The 17,948-nt window shown below is 41.6% G+C and overlaps 1 protein-coding gene across 6 annotated transcripts in view; it reads right to left on the reverse strand.

Moving 5' to 3' along the window:
- Window positions 1-3,215: 3,215 nt before the first annotated feature.
- The window catches only part of CNGA3 (cyclic nucleotide gated channel subunit alpha 3), a 29,488-nt gene continuing 14,755 nt past the window's right edge, over window positions 3,216-17,948 (reverse strand). For 2 of the 6 annotated variants that reach the window (XM_064646247.1, XM_064646245.1), the window contains 5 exons: window positions 16,640-16,693; window positions 12,218-12,349; window positions 10,979-11,086; window positions 10,129-10,235; window positions 3,216-7,413 (listed from right to left, as the gene is read on the reverse strand). In XM_064646247.1, the coding sequence (XP_064502317.1) occupies window positions 6,008-7,413; window positions 10,129-10,235; window positions 10,979-11,086; window positions 12,218-12,349; window positions 16,640-16,693 (1,807 nt within the window). In that variant the 3' untranslated portion in view covers window positions 3,216-6,007. The remainder of the gene's footprint in view (window positions 7,414-10,128; window positions 10,236-10,978; window positions 11,087-12,217; window positions 12,350-16,639; window positions 16,694-17,948) is intronic. The other 4 variants (XM_064646249.1, XM_064646250.1, XM_064646246.1 and 1 more) reach the window with 3 other exon arrangements.

Raw genomic sequence — 17,948 nt, forward strand, 5'->3', positions numbered from 1 at the left:
CCTTTGGCTGCCACTGCTAACGGCATTTGGGTTATGGCAGGTGAAACAGTCAGCCTTGAATCGCTGAACTGAAAGTGTTCTGGTTGGGGCAGCTCCTCTGTCAATCTGCCTGGTAGCTGTGAGCCTCATCTGTACTGTCAGCACTTGGGACTGAACCAGGCGTGGAGGAGCCTGGCTGTGGCTGACAGGATAAATCAGCTGTGGTGGCAACTGATGTGTTTGGAAGGGTTCTTTCCTAGAAAAGCTCTGCAGCTTTGTGTTGGTAGACATAAGCTTTCTTCCTAGCCTTCACCCAAGTGTGGTCAGAGGCAGCTGTGCTATTGCAAAGAGATGGAGCGTTGGCTTTTCAGTAGTCAGAACTATTACAAATCCCACCCACCTCTGGATCATTTCCTTCACCAAGAGTGCCCAAAGTTGCTGCTATAAGGGAGGCTTCCCTGTGCCACACATTGGAGGAGTACCTGTGAACAAGCAGCCCTGAGGACTTGCTAAACAACCTAAATTTGCAAGTAATTTGAAAATAGTGGGAATCCCACTGAAGTAAATTGGGTAAATTATCTATGCTATTCTGCAATTAAAATACTTCAGTGAGTAACTGCCAATCTGTTCTCCTAAAAAGAGTAGATCTTTACAGTACAGTTGGTTTGATTCATCAGCCCTGGAAACAGGCTATTGCCAAAATAAAACCCTTTTGTGCTTCTCTGTCTCCTTCTCTGGAAAGGCAGGTAGTGCCCATGGGTTCTTGCCATGCTATACACCTGGATGAGCTGCTCAGGTATTGTGACTGCTGTGGGCAGGCTCCACTTCCAGAGCAATGGGGGGAATAACTGTTAGCAATAGGAACGGAATGGTCTGGGGGTTTTTTTGTCTTGCCAGGAAAATGAAGAAATGACATAGTAAAATAGACAAAAAGCTGAGAAATTAACAGCTAATCATCAAACTCCCCACCATTTCTGCTTTCTGATTTTCCATGTTCTTCAGTTGCCTATTACAGAAAGGTTGGTACCAGCCACCACAAATGCTAAGGAAAGAAAAATGGAATAGCAGACAGTAGTAATTCCTTTCATGCATCTCTATTTCTGGTGTTAATAACTTACCCCTGATTTACCTATATAAATAAGACAGGTCTCTGTTAGAGCTGGACAGTGTCCTCCTTGGTCTGTTGGGAAGACAGCCCATGGAAGTTGAGCCATTGGCATCGCAGCATGTGCTCTCCCTGCTGGAGCATAGCAGAATCAGTAGAGCTGATGAAGGAAATCTCTGTGTGAGAATTGCTGGTGTGTCCGCAGTAAAGCTGATGTTTGTGTTCATCCTTAAATAATTGCTTAAATAATACAAGTCTTTCCTCCTTACTCCATTCCTAGGGTATGGAAGGGGGAGGATTGCAAACACAGAACAGCAGAACTGTATTTTCCACAGTGAAGCTGCAAGGGCAGTTGGCAGCAGCAGGCCTCAGCCATTGATCTGTGAGATGGAAATGGTTGCAAAATCTGAATTTCAGAAACAAAAGGCCTGACCATTTTTAGCCCCAGAGCTTGTACCTCAGGACTTGTGTGTGTTTTCCTCCCCATCCACCCAAGGCAGACTGTAAGGGAGCAAGGCTTCCCCATCTTCCTTGTAAGGACTTCCCAGGCACCATTCTCCTCCTGCTTTGGACTGTGAATGGGGCTAAGGGGTGAGAGTGGAAGTCTAGGATTGATGGCTTCGCTCAGGAAAGCTGCCACAGCTGAAATCCTGTGCTTCAACTGCCTATATGGTTACCAGATGTGCATAATTCATTTCGCTCTCAGGGATACACACAGGGTTTTTACAAATGTTGAATTACATAAACAAGGGTTTGAGTCTTTCTGTTTGTTCCAGGTTGGAAACATTAACAGAAGAGCTGGGACCCTTTGAAGCCAAGTGCAGATGCTGTCATCTTGCAAATCTTCAGGGTGAAGAGCAGCTCTCCTTTAGTCCGCCTGACTGTGTTATCTTACTGAACAACCTGGACTAGTTCGGCCTATGAACCTCTCTCTCATCCTTGGTGTCAGCAGTGATACAGACAGGAATGTGTTTTCCAAGCCAGCAACATACAGACCAGCTCAGAGAAAGCACTGATGCTTTTGTGGGGGAAAGGAAAACGAGCAGTTTATTTTTTAATGTAAAGCAGAGCCCTCTTGTAGGTTAATAAATATTTAGCAGGAATAAAACTGTAAAGCAGATGCCTAAGAGAAAAGAATTAAAAGCAGGGTTGTACTTTCTCTGGGCTGCACAGTCAAGTTAACCTCAACCCTCAGCTGTACAAATACAGGAGCTGTTTTGCTGTCACTTCCCCTTCTGTTGTCCAGTACATTGAATTTTCCAGAGTAGTTTTCTACTGTAAAAACCGTAAAGTAAATAATAGTAAGGGATGAGGTTAAAAATATTTGAGAGCATTTCCAAGAGTAGCAAGGCTTTAATCGTTTGCTGTCAGGGCACAGGGTCCATGACTGGAGGCCTTTTCCCTAGAAAAGTTAGCTCTGAGCAGCAGTGGGAGCATGGTGTGTCGCTCCACCACTTTTACTCTCCTTTCGCATGTGGAGCAGATGTTTAAACATCTCCTTTGCCCATCTGGTGTTTCCCTCAGAACACGCAGTTTGGAGCAGCAATACCCCCCAACTGGCCCAGGTACAGTGGCCGTTACCCCCCACTTGTAGTTTTGGGGCCTATATTCAAACACTCTGTAAGCTCTGTCCCATTCCTTGCTTTCTCTCATGGTGGGTTGAAGGCCCAGCCCAGCCCCTGCCAGGTAATTTTTGGTAGGTGATGTGTGTGCAAGTAGCAGAAAGCTGTTAATACTTATTTCTGCTAGACAAAGCACTGTCCCTGCTGTGCTGCCCTGCATGGAGCTGGGCAAGGGCAGGACAGGAGACAGGTGGCAGCAGCATGAAGAGCCCGTCAGACTCTGTGCCTCACAGACCCGGCACCCCTCGGGCAGTGGGGTGGTGGTCGGGTTCATGTGCCTGAGTGGCATCTGCAAACACAGTGATGGTGTCAAAACTGGGCACCAGACCAAAGCTGTGTGCCAGCTGCCCTGCAGTGAGGGGAGAACACCATTCCCACTTAGCTTTCTGTCACTTCAGATCTCTGTTCCAGCTAATTATTTTCCAGGCGATGTAATGTTGAAATGATCAAAGTCTGTCATGAAATACTAAAATATGTAGTGATATGGGTAAGAGAAAACACAGAGTTGCTTGAACATTACTCAAAATATTTTAATGTACATGCTGTAGCCACATTAAAGAAGGGGAAAAAACATCTTACAGAGATAAACTGATATCAAAGGATGTGATGTTGTCATGCCAGAAGCTGTATGTTTCAAAGTGACTGAAACCAGTAGCATCACAATCCTCTTTTTCTGGCATATGAAAACCAGACCAAGAGGCATGGAAAGGGAATAGCAAATATGTATTTAACTGGTAGATTAGGCTGTTCTGATCCATCAGGTAAAGAAGCAGTCTTGTGTTTGTAAGGTTTTTAAACAGGTATAAACAGTACTTTAAACAGCCTTACTTGTATATACCTATTGGGCTGGAACAGCTGTACTATGTTGGGTAGATAGACAGATATTTACAGAGGATGATGACCGATGTAGAACACGTCAATAAGTACAAAACACCTACCAGATGTGGTGTAGGAGTAACACAGCAGTGAACATCAGCCACAGGTGAGTGCAGTACCTGCCTCTCTTACGAGGTGCAGCAGCCTGTGACTGCCCCGTCTGTGCTTGCTGTGGTCCAGTGCCACGAGCCCACACCCAGCTCCACCTCAGCCCTGCTTTCCTCAGGGGTAGCGAGGGCACTAGACCCTGCCAAAAGCAGCCTCTCTGACCTCCCCATTGGTCTCAAATCCTTAAAGAAAATAAGGACAAAATTCAGCTGACAGACCAATACTCCCCGATGCCACTGGCCACATACAGGTCTCAGCTACTTTCCAAACCACTTGTTACCGTCAGTGGAAATTCTGATAATAGAGGTTAAGACCAGTCTACAGTAGATACCTAAGTGTAGTTGTCTTCTAGGCCAATGATAACAGGAGTTTAGACATGGGCCATGTGTGGACATTACTACTCAATGGTCCCTTTGCCAGTGTTGCTGGCAAAGCCCTGTTCCTTAGTCACTGACAGATTTATCTCCGTCACTAGGCTCAAAAGTGTCAATAGAAAGGGGACAGCTGCTTGCCCAGAGATAAGTGCGTACTCTGAGCAGTTGTATTCAGTTTAGCAAAACCACCTCTTTTTATTCCACTACCATGCACTTAAACCACCCTCAGTGGATTTCTCACCAGTTCTCCCACATGCCATCAATCCCACATGCTGTTAGGGCTCCTCAGTCAGGACTGAGGACAATTGAAAAGTCAGAGCAGTGCCCATGGTAATACCTGATGCCATTGGAGAATCCAGCTCCTGTGCCATGGGTGCTGAACAGGCTGTGCTACTCCATACTTTTCAAAAAGCAGTGCGGTAAGGGAGGATAGTAACATAGGGAAAGTTATATGACAGAAAAATACTGTACAGCAAAAAATGAAAGCTAGTATCTTCCCAGCAGGAGAATACTAAAAAAATCCCCTCAATGCGAGGGAGAGAGGCCTAGAAAGAAACTGGGAGCAGGAGTGTGGAAAAAGCTAAGAGGGGTGTGCAGGATGCAAATCCTGAGGTTGCAATGTGACAGAGCAAGAAACCTCAGTGCCAACCTGAATATCACAACAGGCTGAGTGGACCAGACATGTATTCAACTCAGAGCCAGACAACTACTCTGCAGCAAGCAGAAAATCAACCAACACAACCTGAGCAAATGTGGCCTGCATTCTCCCTAACTAACAGAAAGGTGGTAGTGTGACAACTACTTTGGAGAAAGGATGGCAGTAAATAGGAAAGAGAGGTGGAGTAGGCACCTGTTCTTAAAAGAAGAAAAAGGAAGAAAACATAGGCCTAGTGACTGGAATGACTTTGCAACATGGTGCTTGTTCCCTGCCTCACAGGAACCCTGTTGTGGGAGAAAGCTGGCTGGCAGGCAGGGACAGCCTACCCTGCCAGCCCACACAGTTTCTCCATAGCCTCCCTCTGGGACTGCCTGCTTGCTGACAAGGGAATTCACTCAACATCCCACATACAGGAACTGCATGCACCAGGGCCCTCTTTTCTCTTCCCAGGTTTGGTGAAGCCATACTGCCCCAGCTGCCTTCCACCAGTGAGCTTTTGGGGACTCCCTTCCAAGTGAGTGTTTTACCAGTGGGGATGGAACTGTGCTAAGAAAAACAAAAGGGGGGATTTCACACTCTGTCCCCCTAGTGAAGCAGTTGCAGAGCAGCAAAGGCCGTCACAGACCCTGCCAGAAAGGACATGAATAAGCACTGCTGCTCTCTCAGCATGGTCCTTTGTGCAGAGCCCAGCTCATTAGAAAGAATTAGACTAACGCATCCAGATGCATGGCTGTTTCATACACGTGCAGGGCTGCACTGCAATGGCCAGGTAAGTGATGCTGCTTTGCTGTCAGACAACTGTTTGCACAGACTCTGCAAAAGAACAAAGATTTTGAGAAACCTGGATTCTGTCCATGCATTTAATCAGCTACTAAGGTAGCAAAGTACAGCAGGTACCCTATAAATATTTTTAAGCCCTTAAAAAAGAAAAACCCCAATTCTTTCTACTTCAAGTACAGTGCCTTCTTAACACAAGATGTATGGGAAGAGACAGTGTGTCAAGGCCTACAGGTACCAAACAAAACAGACATTCTGAGCATAACTTGTAAGAAACCCACTCCCAGTACAAAAAAGTACCCAAGTGCCAGTCCAAATTTCCCCCTAAGAAGATGGTGACGGTGTTCTATTTGCAAAGAAATACTGCTTCAGTTAAAAGTGCTAAAAACCATTCTCTTGAGTTCATATAAAAATAATCATGTCTATGTATGCACACACATATTTACATACATTTATGGCTTTCAGTGCTTCAACTTTCTTGAATAAATGAGGAAATATAAATGCTCCATTACTGCTTTTTCTCCTCAGGTTTTTCAGCCTCTGCTTCTGCAACTGATAAGCTGCCACTACCATATTTTTTCACTCGGGTTTCTACTCTGGAAAGTCTCTGCTTCACCTTTTGTTGAGATGCAGTGTATTCTGCCATGAGCCTCGCAAACCTAGTCTGCAGCGTATCCAGAGCTGTTTCAAGTCTTCCTACTTTTTCTTCCAAGTCTTTTGGGTCAGCTCCTGCTTTTGCTGCCTCCTCATCTATTAAATTGTCTTTCATCAGAATTTGACGTCCTTTCTCTTCCAGAGCCTTTTTGGCTTCTGGATACTCTGTGAGGGCTTCCATTAAATCATCTTTAGACAAGCAGAACAAATCAGAATAACCAATACTCCTAATGTTGGCTGTCCTCCTGTTGCCAGATTTGCTACCTTTGATGTTTAAGATGCTGATTTCACCAAAGTAGCTGCCATCGCTTAGGACTACAAATTGGGTTATGCCATCATCTGCCACCACAGCCAATTTTCCCTCTTTAATAATGTACATTTCTCTTCCAATATCTCCTTTTTTACAAATGTAGTCCCCAGGACTGAAGACGGTAGGTTTCAGTTTCAGTACCAGCTCAATGAGAAGTCCAGCTTCACAATCCTGGAATATACGCACTTTCTTTAGCGTGTCCAAATGGACATTGATGGCAATTTCAGCCTTCAACTTGTCAGGCAGATTTTTGAGAACTTCCTTCTCATCCACTGTTTTCTTGTTGGTCCAGAGGTAATCAAACCACTTAATAACCCTGGCTTCCAAATCCTTAGTCACTTTTCGGAATTGCATGTACTGTTTAATAGAATCCACTTTGGCCTGGAACTCAGCCCTGGAAGCATTCATGTTAGAAATCATGGAGCCGACGTTACCAACAATGGTAGCAAAGATCAGCACACCCACCAGGAAGTCAATGACCACAAAGAGATACTCTTCGTCTTTCACTGGGGGAGGTGTTTCTCCAATGGTCGTCAGTGTGAGCGTCGACCAGTACAGACTGTAAATGTACTTCCTAGACAGGCGCGCATACTCTGGAATGGAAATGTTGGGATAGACCCAAGTGTCGGTTCCAAATCCAATGACCTTCGAAATCGCAAAGTATATACACGCATTCCAGTGGATGATGATAAGGATGTATAACACAAGATTTCCAATACGAAACATGTTTGGATAATTTGTCCTGGTCTCAGTACGGTCAAAAAACTCAAACAGCCGAGCAATCCTCAGCAAGCGGTTAAATCGTAGTTCAGGGTAGTTCAAACCAAGCTTCAAATAAGCCAGGTCTGTTGGCAGAAGAGACAGCACATCCAGTTTGAACTGCAACGTTTTGGTATAATGTTCTCGTAATTTCTTTTCATCCTTAACTAGCAAGCCTTGTTCAAGGAAGCCTTCAAAGAACAAAAATACAGATTTTACTTGTTAGAATAAAAATACCATCAACAGTACTGAGTGACTTACATTTCAGATAGCTGAGAACATTAAAATTTTTACTGTTACATATACAGACATTCATATATTATGAGGTCATTTAACTAAAAATTTAAATATTTCAATCAAGTTTCAAAGCTGATATATAATGATTAAGGATAATGACTCTATTATTACCACAGTTCTCTTTGAAGTTTTCTACTCTATTCTGGGACAGCTGTATCTTTGCAAAAGGAGACGGGAGATTCAAATGTCTCATTTTTTATGAATCATTGGCATGAGTCATAAATAAAGTTAAGCAAGTTTTAAGCAATTGTGTATAAAATCAGAGAGAAATATTTTTAAATAAATACCAAGAATAAGTAGGTATAATGGATCGTTGGAAACTTTTTTCCAAACAATATAGATACCCAGTGACCTGCTCCCTGAGCCATGCTTTTCCTCTTGTGCCCAATGTAAAACTGATGGGATTTTTCTTGGTTTGCACTTTTTAATGTTTCCAGTGAGAGAGCTAGAATTTTGCACATTGATATTCATTCAAATGATTTTCAAAATATTAGATTTAAAAAGATTACAAGGAGATATAAACTTAGTTAGAGACCTTTACTGCAGACAGTACAGCCACAGTGCTCTTTGGTAACTCTGAAAGCTCAAGGCATTGAAAATTTTCCACAAGGAACAGCCTATGCACTGCAAAATACTTGCTGCAATTGCGAGTGGAGATATCCAACTGTCTGCCCACTGGGCCACTCAGGAGGAAAAGTCCACTGAGAAAAGAACAAAACATTCCCCGTATGTGAGGGATTTTCACATTTTACTAATCCCTTAGCAATCTACAAGCAACCTACAGCTTTTTCAGGGAAGCGTCTGCTGAGGAAGACCAAGCTTCATTTCTTTGTGCCCTACACAGCACACCTATATTTCTGGAATGTATAGTAGATCTGTAGAGATGCCTCATGTGTGTATCTGGCTTTGGATATCTGCAAACTGATGGTGCCTACAAATGGAAGTATTTCCTGTGCCGTTAATGTGTTACATCCCAGAAAACTGCTGAAAAAGCTGGTCAGATATGCCCTTACTAACAGTTATGCAACTAAACAGAAAAGTTGGCCAGGCAGATGAATTTCTAACTCAAAGTTATGAAAAATAACTTTGAAAATGCCTTCCTCCTGAAGGGAGATAAACCCCCTCAGCTCTCTTTGTCCCCTCATGGAACTGAAGTCTTACAGTAAAACCTTTTGAAAACATCAAAACATAGAGTATGCTAAACACAACCAGCTGCTGAGACATGAATCTTTTCTGTTTCACAGTGCATAGTCACCAAATAGGTGAAACACAGTGAAATTGGCCCTGCAGTTAGACAGAAATGCCCCACAGAGAAGCTGATGTGGGTTAGAGTACTCATGGGGCTACCTAGATCCCAGTTCAAAGCCAGGCCCTGCCCTCAGACAGCAGGAAGTCAGACTCTTCCCCAAAGGCTTCTAGGACCTCTGTCCCCAGGGCAGATGGACCCTGCAGACTTAGAGAAAAAGGCAGCAGGCAAAGGCAGAGCCATAAAATCTATCTATCTATAAAAATAGATAAATAGATAACATGTTAAAATAAAAGATTTAAAAGGACTCTCGTTTTAATGATCAGTGTGGGTTTGGACCCTTTCAAGGCATTTTGAGGCTTTGTCTGTACCAGTCAACAGAACAAGACAGGAAACGCTTTCTGGCTCTGAGACCAGCTACCATGACAGCTTGTATTCACATGTAAGTTCTTTCAGGCAGCTCCAACAACAAGACCATGAACAACACCCACCCCCTGCTGTCTTCCTAGCATGCCCAGGCACTGCCTGAGTGGACCAAAGTGCAAGCATCAAAGTGTATCAAGGAGTACTACAGCAATTTAATGTTATGGATCACTGTATGTCCTTGCTTAGGCCTATATTATGACCTCATTTAGCTAAAACCAGATATCCCTATAAGGTTAGAATCTGTATCAGCTGGGCATGCTCAAATAGGAAATCTTCTCAGCCTGTCAGGATTACATAACCACGAATGGGAAGCTGAAGAGAACCACTTAGCATGACATGGCACAGTCCTCACAGATCCTTTAAGTTCGCACTTCCTCCAGGAAGGAAAGACCTAAACAAAGGGGCCTGGGTTAACCCTAACCTAGCACCAGGCAGTGGCAGATCTGGCCAGGACCTCACAGAGGCTGCAGAAAATACAGCGGGAGGCACTGCTGGTTCCAGGCAGAAGACCACAGACTGAAGGCTGACATTGGTGCCAGGCTCTTGCGCCTGAGCAATTCAGCTGATGCTTCTGACCAGGATGCTGCACAACTTGGTTAAGAAAACAGCACTTGTGTGGTACAGTTCATTTTTTGCCCAAAATGTCCTATTGTCCCTTCCCCACACAGCCTCTTACAGTGGCTATTCAGTCAGCTTCTGGCATGCCTATTCAGCACTGATAGAACTGAATTTAGAGACAAATGAAGAACAAGTGCTGGAATGTTCAGCCTTAAAAAAAATCCAAACTGCTCAGCCACTTCATCTTTCCAAAGCCTCCACTGTTGGGGTCTGCCAGAGACAGGATATTACACTGGTCAGACCTCACAGGGAAATTTCTGTTTCCAGCCTTTATATACATGTAGTATTTGAAAACACCCAAAATCCCAGAAAGACTCACCTGTTCTGAATCTGACAAACATGTCAAAAAAATAGATGATATCAGAGCAATAATCCAGGAACAGCCATAATTTAACATGGTCCATTTGTAGCTCATCAAAGCAGGCTCTAAAGAAACAAAGATTAAAAAAAAAAAAAAATTACACCAACTGCACATAGTATTTGCAGTATGTGTCCTAGCAGCATGTTAGCACACATTGTTAGAACTGAAAAATTACAGGAACCATATCTCCATGGCTAGAGCCATGTCTGAACAGATACTAAGATCTTTCAGAATTCAAAGGTGTTCAGGCCAGGAACAAAACTCAAACACATACGTGCCACGCAGGTGCACTTATGGAGGATTAAACATATCCCTAAACATATCCCATTAAAAATGCATAGGGTTTCGTGGGCTACACATCTCCATTAAGACAATGCCCAAATACAAGGTTTGTTTCTCAGTTGCAAGCCGTCCTCATCTCTAGAGATTCATTATATTAATTTAAGACGCCCCACCACTGCCCCCACCGCTCCCTTCTGTTCCCTCCTGTGAGATGAGAAGCCCTCATCCCTGGCAGTGGCCAGAACACACCTCAGCCGCCAGCCAGCAGGTGGCACACAAAGGCCACATCAGTGCTCACGAGGACACTTACTGCAAGTTACAACCACCTGTTTTTAGACTAAAAGATAAAAAAAGAAACACTGGCCATCTATTCCCAGTGGTAGACATACCGTATATCCCTAAGGGTATATGAATGGTAAATCTTCTAAGTAAGCCACCCAAAAGATACTGCAGGGAGGTAAGGGGGTGATTTACATGGGAAACATAATGACTGAAACATAGAATTATTATTAACTGAAATCCATACCTGCACACTAGCATACACCAGTTATAGAACACGGGTGCAGCAATTATGGTCAGCCAGTTGTAGTACAGATTGCTTGAAGGATCTATCACAAAGATCTCTTTTTTTGGCCTGGAAAGGAAAACATGCAGGTTTACACTGGAAATGTAAACAAGCAACCTGCTGGATCTCCCTCTTCTGGAGGCTGCTCATCTTGTGAGGAACTCACAGCTGCCTGAGAAGAGAAAGTATCCATGCAGGCAGCCCAGATCGGATACCATGCAGCATTAGCTGCATCCCATCTGACAAGCTCTACTTCTTTGTTTGACCCGACTTTGGAAAAAGTAAGTAAGAGTGGGAAGAAAAACCCGGACATTCACATCATCCAGGCTGAAACCCATAGCCTTTATGTATAAGCCCCCCACTGAAAAAGGTCTTGAGATCAAGCAGATTCCTTTTGGAAATGATTCCTAACTACATGTCCCCATGACTACATAGCATATGCCACTATATACACACATACATATAAATTTACAGTATATTACTGTAACATACTCCTTAACTGTAAAGTCCAACCAAATGCATTCTCTTTTTTCATCTGCTTCCATTGTTGCTTTTAATAACTGCTAATACTAAATTGTACTATGTTTGTGTCAGCTTTAGGGCGACAAAGCAAGAGCAAAGCATTCAAATGATCTCATTTTGTTGCAGAAATACATCATCCCCTAACAAACAGAAGCAAACTTCAGTGATCACTAGCCATCAACTGCACCATATTAAGTAATTAAATATACTAGTCAGTGAAATAACTAAACTTACTAGCAAATCTTTAATTTTCTACATGTAAGATTCTTGGTAAGATGAACCAGAGTTTCGGTTCATCTGCTCTGAGTCGTTATGGACTCTGAGTCATTTTGGAACAATGAAAAGTCTGTGCAGCTCTGCAAAGCAGGCTGCTGTCCTAAAATGTCCTTATAGTAAAAAAGTGACCTTCAAATCAAAGTGACCAAAGGCAGCTCAATTCCCTTTTACTGACATAGGAAGCTGATCGTGACACAGGTCTAAACACAGATCTTCAAGACATAACAACTTGGCCAAGCAGTTGAAACCTTTCCAAAGTGGAAAATGTATTAAAGACTTGACAGGCTAAGGTTCTGCAGTCCACAGAACAGTAATAGTGAAAGTGTTATGATGAAATGCCATACCATGTTTTGTAGTGCAGGGAGGTTATGTTACAAGCACATATTTGTTCTTTATACTTACTCTTCCTTTTTTTTATCATCTTTTTTGTCATCTTTTTTGTCATCTTTCTTTTCCTCTTTCTTTTCCTCTTTCTTTTCCTCTTTTTTCTCCTCTTTTTTCTCCTCTTTAACCTCTTTCTTTTCTTCCTTTTTGCTGTACAACATAATGCAAAGCTTAGCAATATTACCAATATTGAAGCAGTTTAGGGAGAGGGTGGATGTTGACGTAGAGGAAACTAGACTACTCTCCAGACAGAGTAGGACAGGGATCCAGCTGAGACCTCTCACCCTGGCAGCACCACACTCTCACATCAGGTAACCAGCTGGCTGATTCTCTGCATTAGTCACCCACACTTTCTCGACCTTTTCAGACATCAGTGTACCAGGATGATTTTAAGTAAACGCTCTCAATTTGTTTCATTCTTTAGAACCCAGACATTTAAAAAGAAAACTATCAAATTATGACAAAACTTGAAATGGCTTAACAAACTGTCAAGATTCTTTGCATAGCTAAAACCTCACTGTGACTGTCTTTAGTGTCTTTTAGCTTTAATGGTAATTAAACAAAATGACGCTCAATTTCCTCTCATGGTTCTTTGAAATCAGCAAAGTTATAGTTAATTAATTACCTCTGGTTTTAACAATTGCCTTGAAGAATTCCAGACAATACCTGAACAAAATCAGCAAATGTAGAGAAAAGAAGTGTGTCTCACTTAACTATACAGTAGTCATTTTATAAATGCTTTATAGTCAACATGATTAAGCCATCCTATTTTAGTTGCATGTAAGAGATAGAGATCTACTCTATCTATGAGATATTCCATGTGGCATAGTCCATGAGTCCACAAGATGAGTTGTGCTCCAAAAGGATTTCTTTGCTTTCCATCAACTGTAATAGAAGAACGGGTTGCCCGGCTCAGATGCAAGTGTCTGTGGTTGGTCAGAGGAGCTATGCTCAAATTGCTCTGCCCATTTTCCATTGCCACAGTATTCAAAGGCTGAGCGTTAAGCATGAAGTTCCAACCTTTCCTGAAATCAATGGGAATTTTGCCTAGACTCGATGAAATCATGACAGTCTCCAAGTTAATTAATCGTTTTCCATTCAATAAAGTAAAATAGGGACCATTTAACACGATATATTCTAACATTCCAAAGTATCAAGCACTGACTCAGGCTTCAAAATTTAACTCTGAACATGGATTTTCATACTGTTCAAGCTCATTAGAATGTGATAAGCCAGATATAAAGATAGTTCAAGACTCTTCTGTTCAGACAAACCTAAGAATGGGGCAAGTCAGATCTATGTTAACTTACAGCAGACAGGTCCACAAATCCTTTTCAAAACTGCAGAAAGTTAACATCTCTCTTAAGATTCTGCCAATACATAATCTTAAAGCTAAATTTTTTACATGCCTTGGTCAAGAATCATATAATGCATTGCCTGAGATCTCCTTCTTTTTATTTGAAATTTGTCTAGTCCTTGAAGAAGAAAGTGTCCCCATTAGACAGAAAAGCCTAAAACTGTTCCTAACACTACAGTATATGTGGATAATGCATATTTAAACATAACTCCCCACAGATAATGTCTGGTTTGGATGAAAGCCAGGGACTCTAGCTCCCATGGGAGCTTCATGTTCTCTGAACTGCCGAGACTGGGTCTGAGTCTCCCTTTGCACCGGTGTCAAGAAAGGATACATTAGTTCAATGACAGCCACATCCCACAGCAAAGGCAGAGTATGGAATAACAGGTGAAAAACAGGACTTGTGCTTTTCACACATACCTGCTCATACCGCTCAGATCAGAAAGGTCTAGTCTGTGAATGGCAGTCATGTCTAGGAATGTGCTTGTTACAGGGAGAAAGAAGCACTCCAAAGGAGAAGACAACAGTCACCAATTTTAAGATAGTAGCAGCTTTCACCTGTTAGCAATGAGCACCTGTTCTAATTCTTACCCTTAGACATTTCCATAGTGATGGAGCAACACAGTGTGATTTGGAAAGCCCAGGCTCGTTTGGCAAAAAAATGCTGAGATCCTACACTTCGCCACATCCAGGGAAATATCTACCAAGCTGACCAACACCACTGAAACTTTCAAAATTATACACTGCAAGGGAGTACAACTGGAGGAAAAAAGAACTGTTAGCTTGACTGATCTTCTATTTAAGAATGCATCTCAAATCAAAGAAACAGCTTTTCATTTACCAAGGCTGCTTCTTACACAGCAGTGGGAACTGCTGCTCAAGTATCTATTTCTCTGCTCACTGACTGCCCTGGACCTTATGGCTTCATTTTCAAATCTGGCCCCAAAACTCCTTCCTGTTTAAAAAACATGTCAGGATTTCACTGCAGATTACTATAAATGGTGTCTGACCTTAAAGGCAATTCACAGTTGCTGTTATCAACATCAATGTAGCTCCTCAAGATTTCAAATGTCTGTCATTCTTACCAAAAGTTATAAGTAAACAGAATTTGCAAAGGGTAGGGCTATACATTTGTGGATCTTGTTATGCAGGGAAAAGTAGGTTGAGATAGAGAATCAATCAAAAAGTCTTGTTGGTGGTGAACTTTGGAGGGAATATTTTGACCATTCCAGCTCCCTCCTATGTTTATGGTTTATTTTTAAAAAGTGAAAAAAACATTATTTTACACAGCATCTCATGCCAATAATTATTTTTCTCTGGCCTGAGAACTTCTACAAACTCATCTGTCCACTACAGGTATCTTTCAAAATTGAGTTTCTTCCATTTATGTGGCCTCTGTGCATCTTTCTATTGTCATACCTCCCACCTTACCACACTCCCACCTATTTGCAGTCTGCCCATGGAAGTCACTCGGACGAAAAGACTGGTCATAATCAAAGACTTGAAAGCATCACCAACAGTTCCCCAAGACCTGGCACACTTAGGTCTTTAACATAATAAAAAACCTAAAGCTTAAAAAAGACATTCATTTTTCTTTATCAGTGCCACTGAGGAAACTGGAACGCAGTAACTAATAAAACAGTTGTTTGTGTCTGCCATTTCTGACCCCAACAGAGCAGCATCCATTCTGTGTTTCCACAGTTTTAGACTTGGAAAACATCTTCGTCAGCCTCATAAAAACGCTGTCACAGTCTTTGAATTAGTCAAATATTTGCATTTCTCATGTGTCAAGTACTTTGAAAATCAAGTATATTTCAGACTGTCGGGCAGGTAGACAGACAGGTATTGTATTTATTTAAAAATGACGAAAAATTGGAAGGATGAAAGTCTTGCCCAAGGTACATGAGTCATTGTCAGAAACAGAGAAAGACAGAAGTATTTCCATCCTAATCAATCCTTTGGGCCCCATCTAGGAGGCTAAGCTGCAGGCTTATAGCACTTCTTTTATACCAGTCTGAATAAAAATCTACACATTTCTCTCACTGTTCACTGCACAGAGATTTTCCTTTTTAATAAAAGTTATGCAAACAAAACCAAAAAGTTGCTCTAGGAGGAGGAAAACTTCTTGTCCACATATGTGCACAAAGGTTTTGCAGCATCATTTAAAATGTACAGTTTGAACTTGCCCATGACAAAATTATTTCGAGAAAATAAACCCCAAGAGTTTTCTAAAAGTATTTCTGACACAATCAGAAGCTGTCTTGATTAATTTTTTTTTGCTTTCATTTGGAAAACAATGAAAAAAATTTACTATCATCATGTGTGAGAACAGATCTGCTGCTGGATACTAAAGAGCAGATATGTCCTCCAACAGCTGAGCAAGAAACAAACATTGGTGTTGGGTGATTTTAAATTACAGGAGCTCGTCACACTGTTCAATAAATTTCTCTTTGGTGTAACACTGTGAAATAGCTTGTCAATTATATAAAACAGACAAAACAAAAGGACACCTTCTGTTAGAGCTTCTGTTACAATACCAGCCTTAATATGGTGCCTTTCACTCTCTCTAAAACAACAATATCTGCTGAACTGAAACACACTTTAAAAGGATGCACACAGAAGTGTTTTCTTGGTACCTTGACCAGTATCCACTTCTCATTTGACAATCTGAAATTTTTGGGGCACTTGATTTGCAAAAACGGACCAGTATGTTAAAAGAGGAAAATCACTATTAGAAAATTAATACATGAATCTCATTTAAAAACTGAAGAATTAATAAATCAATTGGTGATGCAGTAAAATCAGCCAGCTGAACAACAGGAGGTAGCGACCGAATTCTTGATCAAATTCAGTCCTTGAGAGGAAATGGTAACTTCAGACAAAAAGAAGTTCACAGGGAGCAGGAAGAATGTTTTTCATACTAAGAAAACTAGACCTTTCTCTATAATAAAACTATATTCCTAGGAAAGGCTTAGTGAGAGCTAAGGAGTAACTACAGTAACTACAAATGTTACTAGGCTGGAAAGGGAAAAAGACAAGGTGCCAGTAGCATAGAAAGATGTTTAGAAGTTATCAGTACTTACTCTTCATTGGTGTTGTTGCTATAGTTGACATTAAATCTGGCCAAAGGCCAGTGACTGAAAGCAAGTTAAATAAAACACATTAAAGAGTGTAAAGACTGTTGGTATTTCATGCACGTGTTCACAGACATGACAGACTAATTTACTAGCACCTCACATATGCACTGATAAGATTAGGAAGGTCAACTTTGACTGCTGTGATAAGCCTCTTTGCATAACTGCTTCAAGGCACCAGTTTCTCTTTACCATGTGCTTCGCATACCCATTTGTGACCACATTTGATGCCTGAAGCTTGTTCTTAGGTGTATCAGTGCATGGCAATATGCACCTCACTATTTTTAGCCTTTTACTCATGGGGCTGCTATTTTAAGCTTTCTTCAGTCCTTTCAACTCATCTTCACGAATGCAGCGTCAAGTCTTGTGGCTAAGCAATGAGCATACCTACCACTGCTGCAGAATTAAGCCTTCAGGATATAACAACTGGGAGTTACTGTCAAGCAGCAACAATGTAAAACTGAGAAGGCAAGGAGGGATACTCTCAAATTCACTTTGAATAGCCTCATGTAGAGGTCTGTTGGCCCAGGATCAATGCTGTCCTCTCCAATTACTTCAAATCTGAAGTTGCTACTGATCAATTGCTACCCATCCAGACATCTGAGAAATGAGACAATAGTCAGGCTAATTCAATACGTGCTTTTGAGCTGAATTTCCAAGGAGTAGATCAAGTGAAGATAATAAGGCTGTGCTGGACCACAATAAATCAAGGTAACCTGTACCATGCACAGCCTTTCAAAGATTTTTGCTTTAATCTGAATGACTAGCTGAGATTTTGAAACAAATTGTCTTATTACTTGCTTACCTACCAATCTTTAACTATGCAGAAAAAAACAAAATTAAAAAATGGGAGTCTATGCTTCAAAGCATAATAAACAGAAAGTCAACTTTTGTTTTGGGACTTCATTTTTGCCTCTTCTACCTGGAGTTAAACTTAAAACACTGTATCATATGTCTATAAAGCAATAATAATCCAGCAAGTCAAAAAACATAAAGTTTTCTCTTGCAAGCCTCTGTTGCTCTATTGGAAAAAAAATTAAGATAACACTGAACCTGTCTTTCACACCAAAGACTGAGTATGTAGTAATAAGTGAAGTCAGCAGCCAAAAGATTTTGTCACTTCTGCATCAGAAGCCTTCTGTAACATTAGCAGATGAATTCCTGAGTAGGTATAACAACACAACTGCTTGTTTGAAGTTTCCTAATACTTGCAGATAATGTGCATTAATATTAATGTCCTGAAAAGCCATAGCTAGCA

The sequence above is a fragment of the Pseudopipra pipra genome, chromosome 2 (genome assembly GCF_036250125.1).
Source record: "Pseudopipra pipra isolate bDixPip1 chromosome 2, bDixPip1.hap1, whole genome shotgun sequence".
NCBI lineage: Eukaryota > Metazoa > Chordata > Aves > Passeriformes > Pipridae > Pseudopipra > Pseudopipra pipra.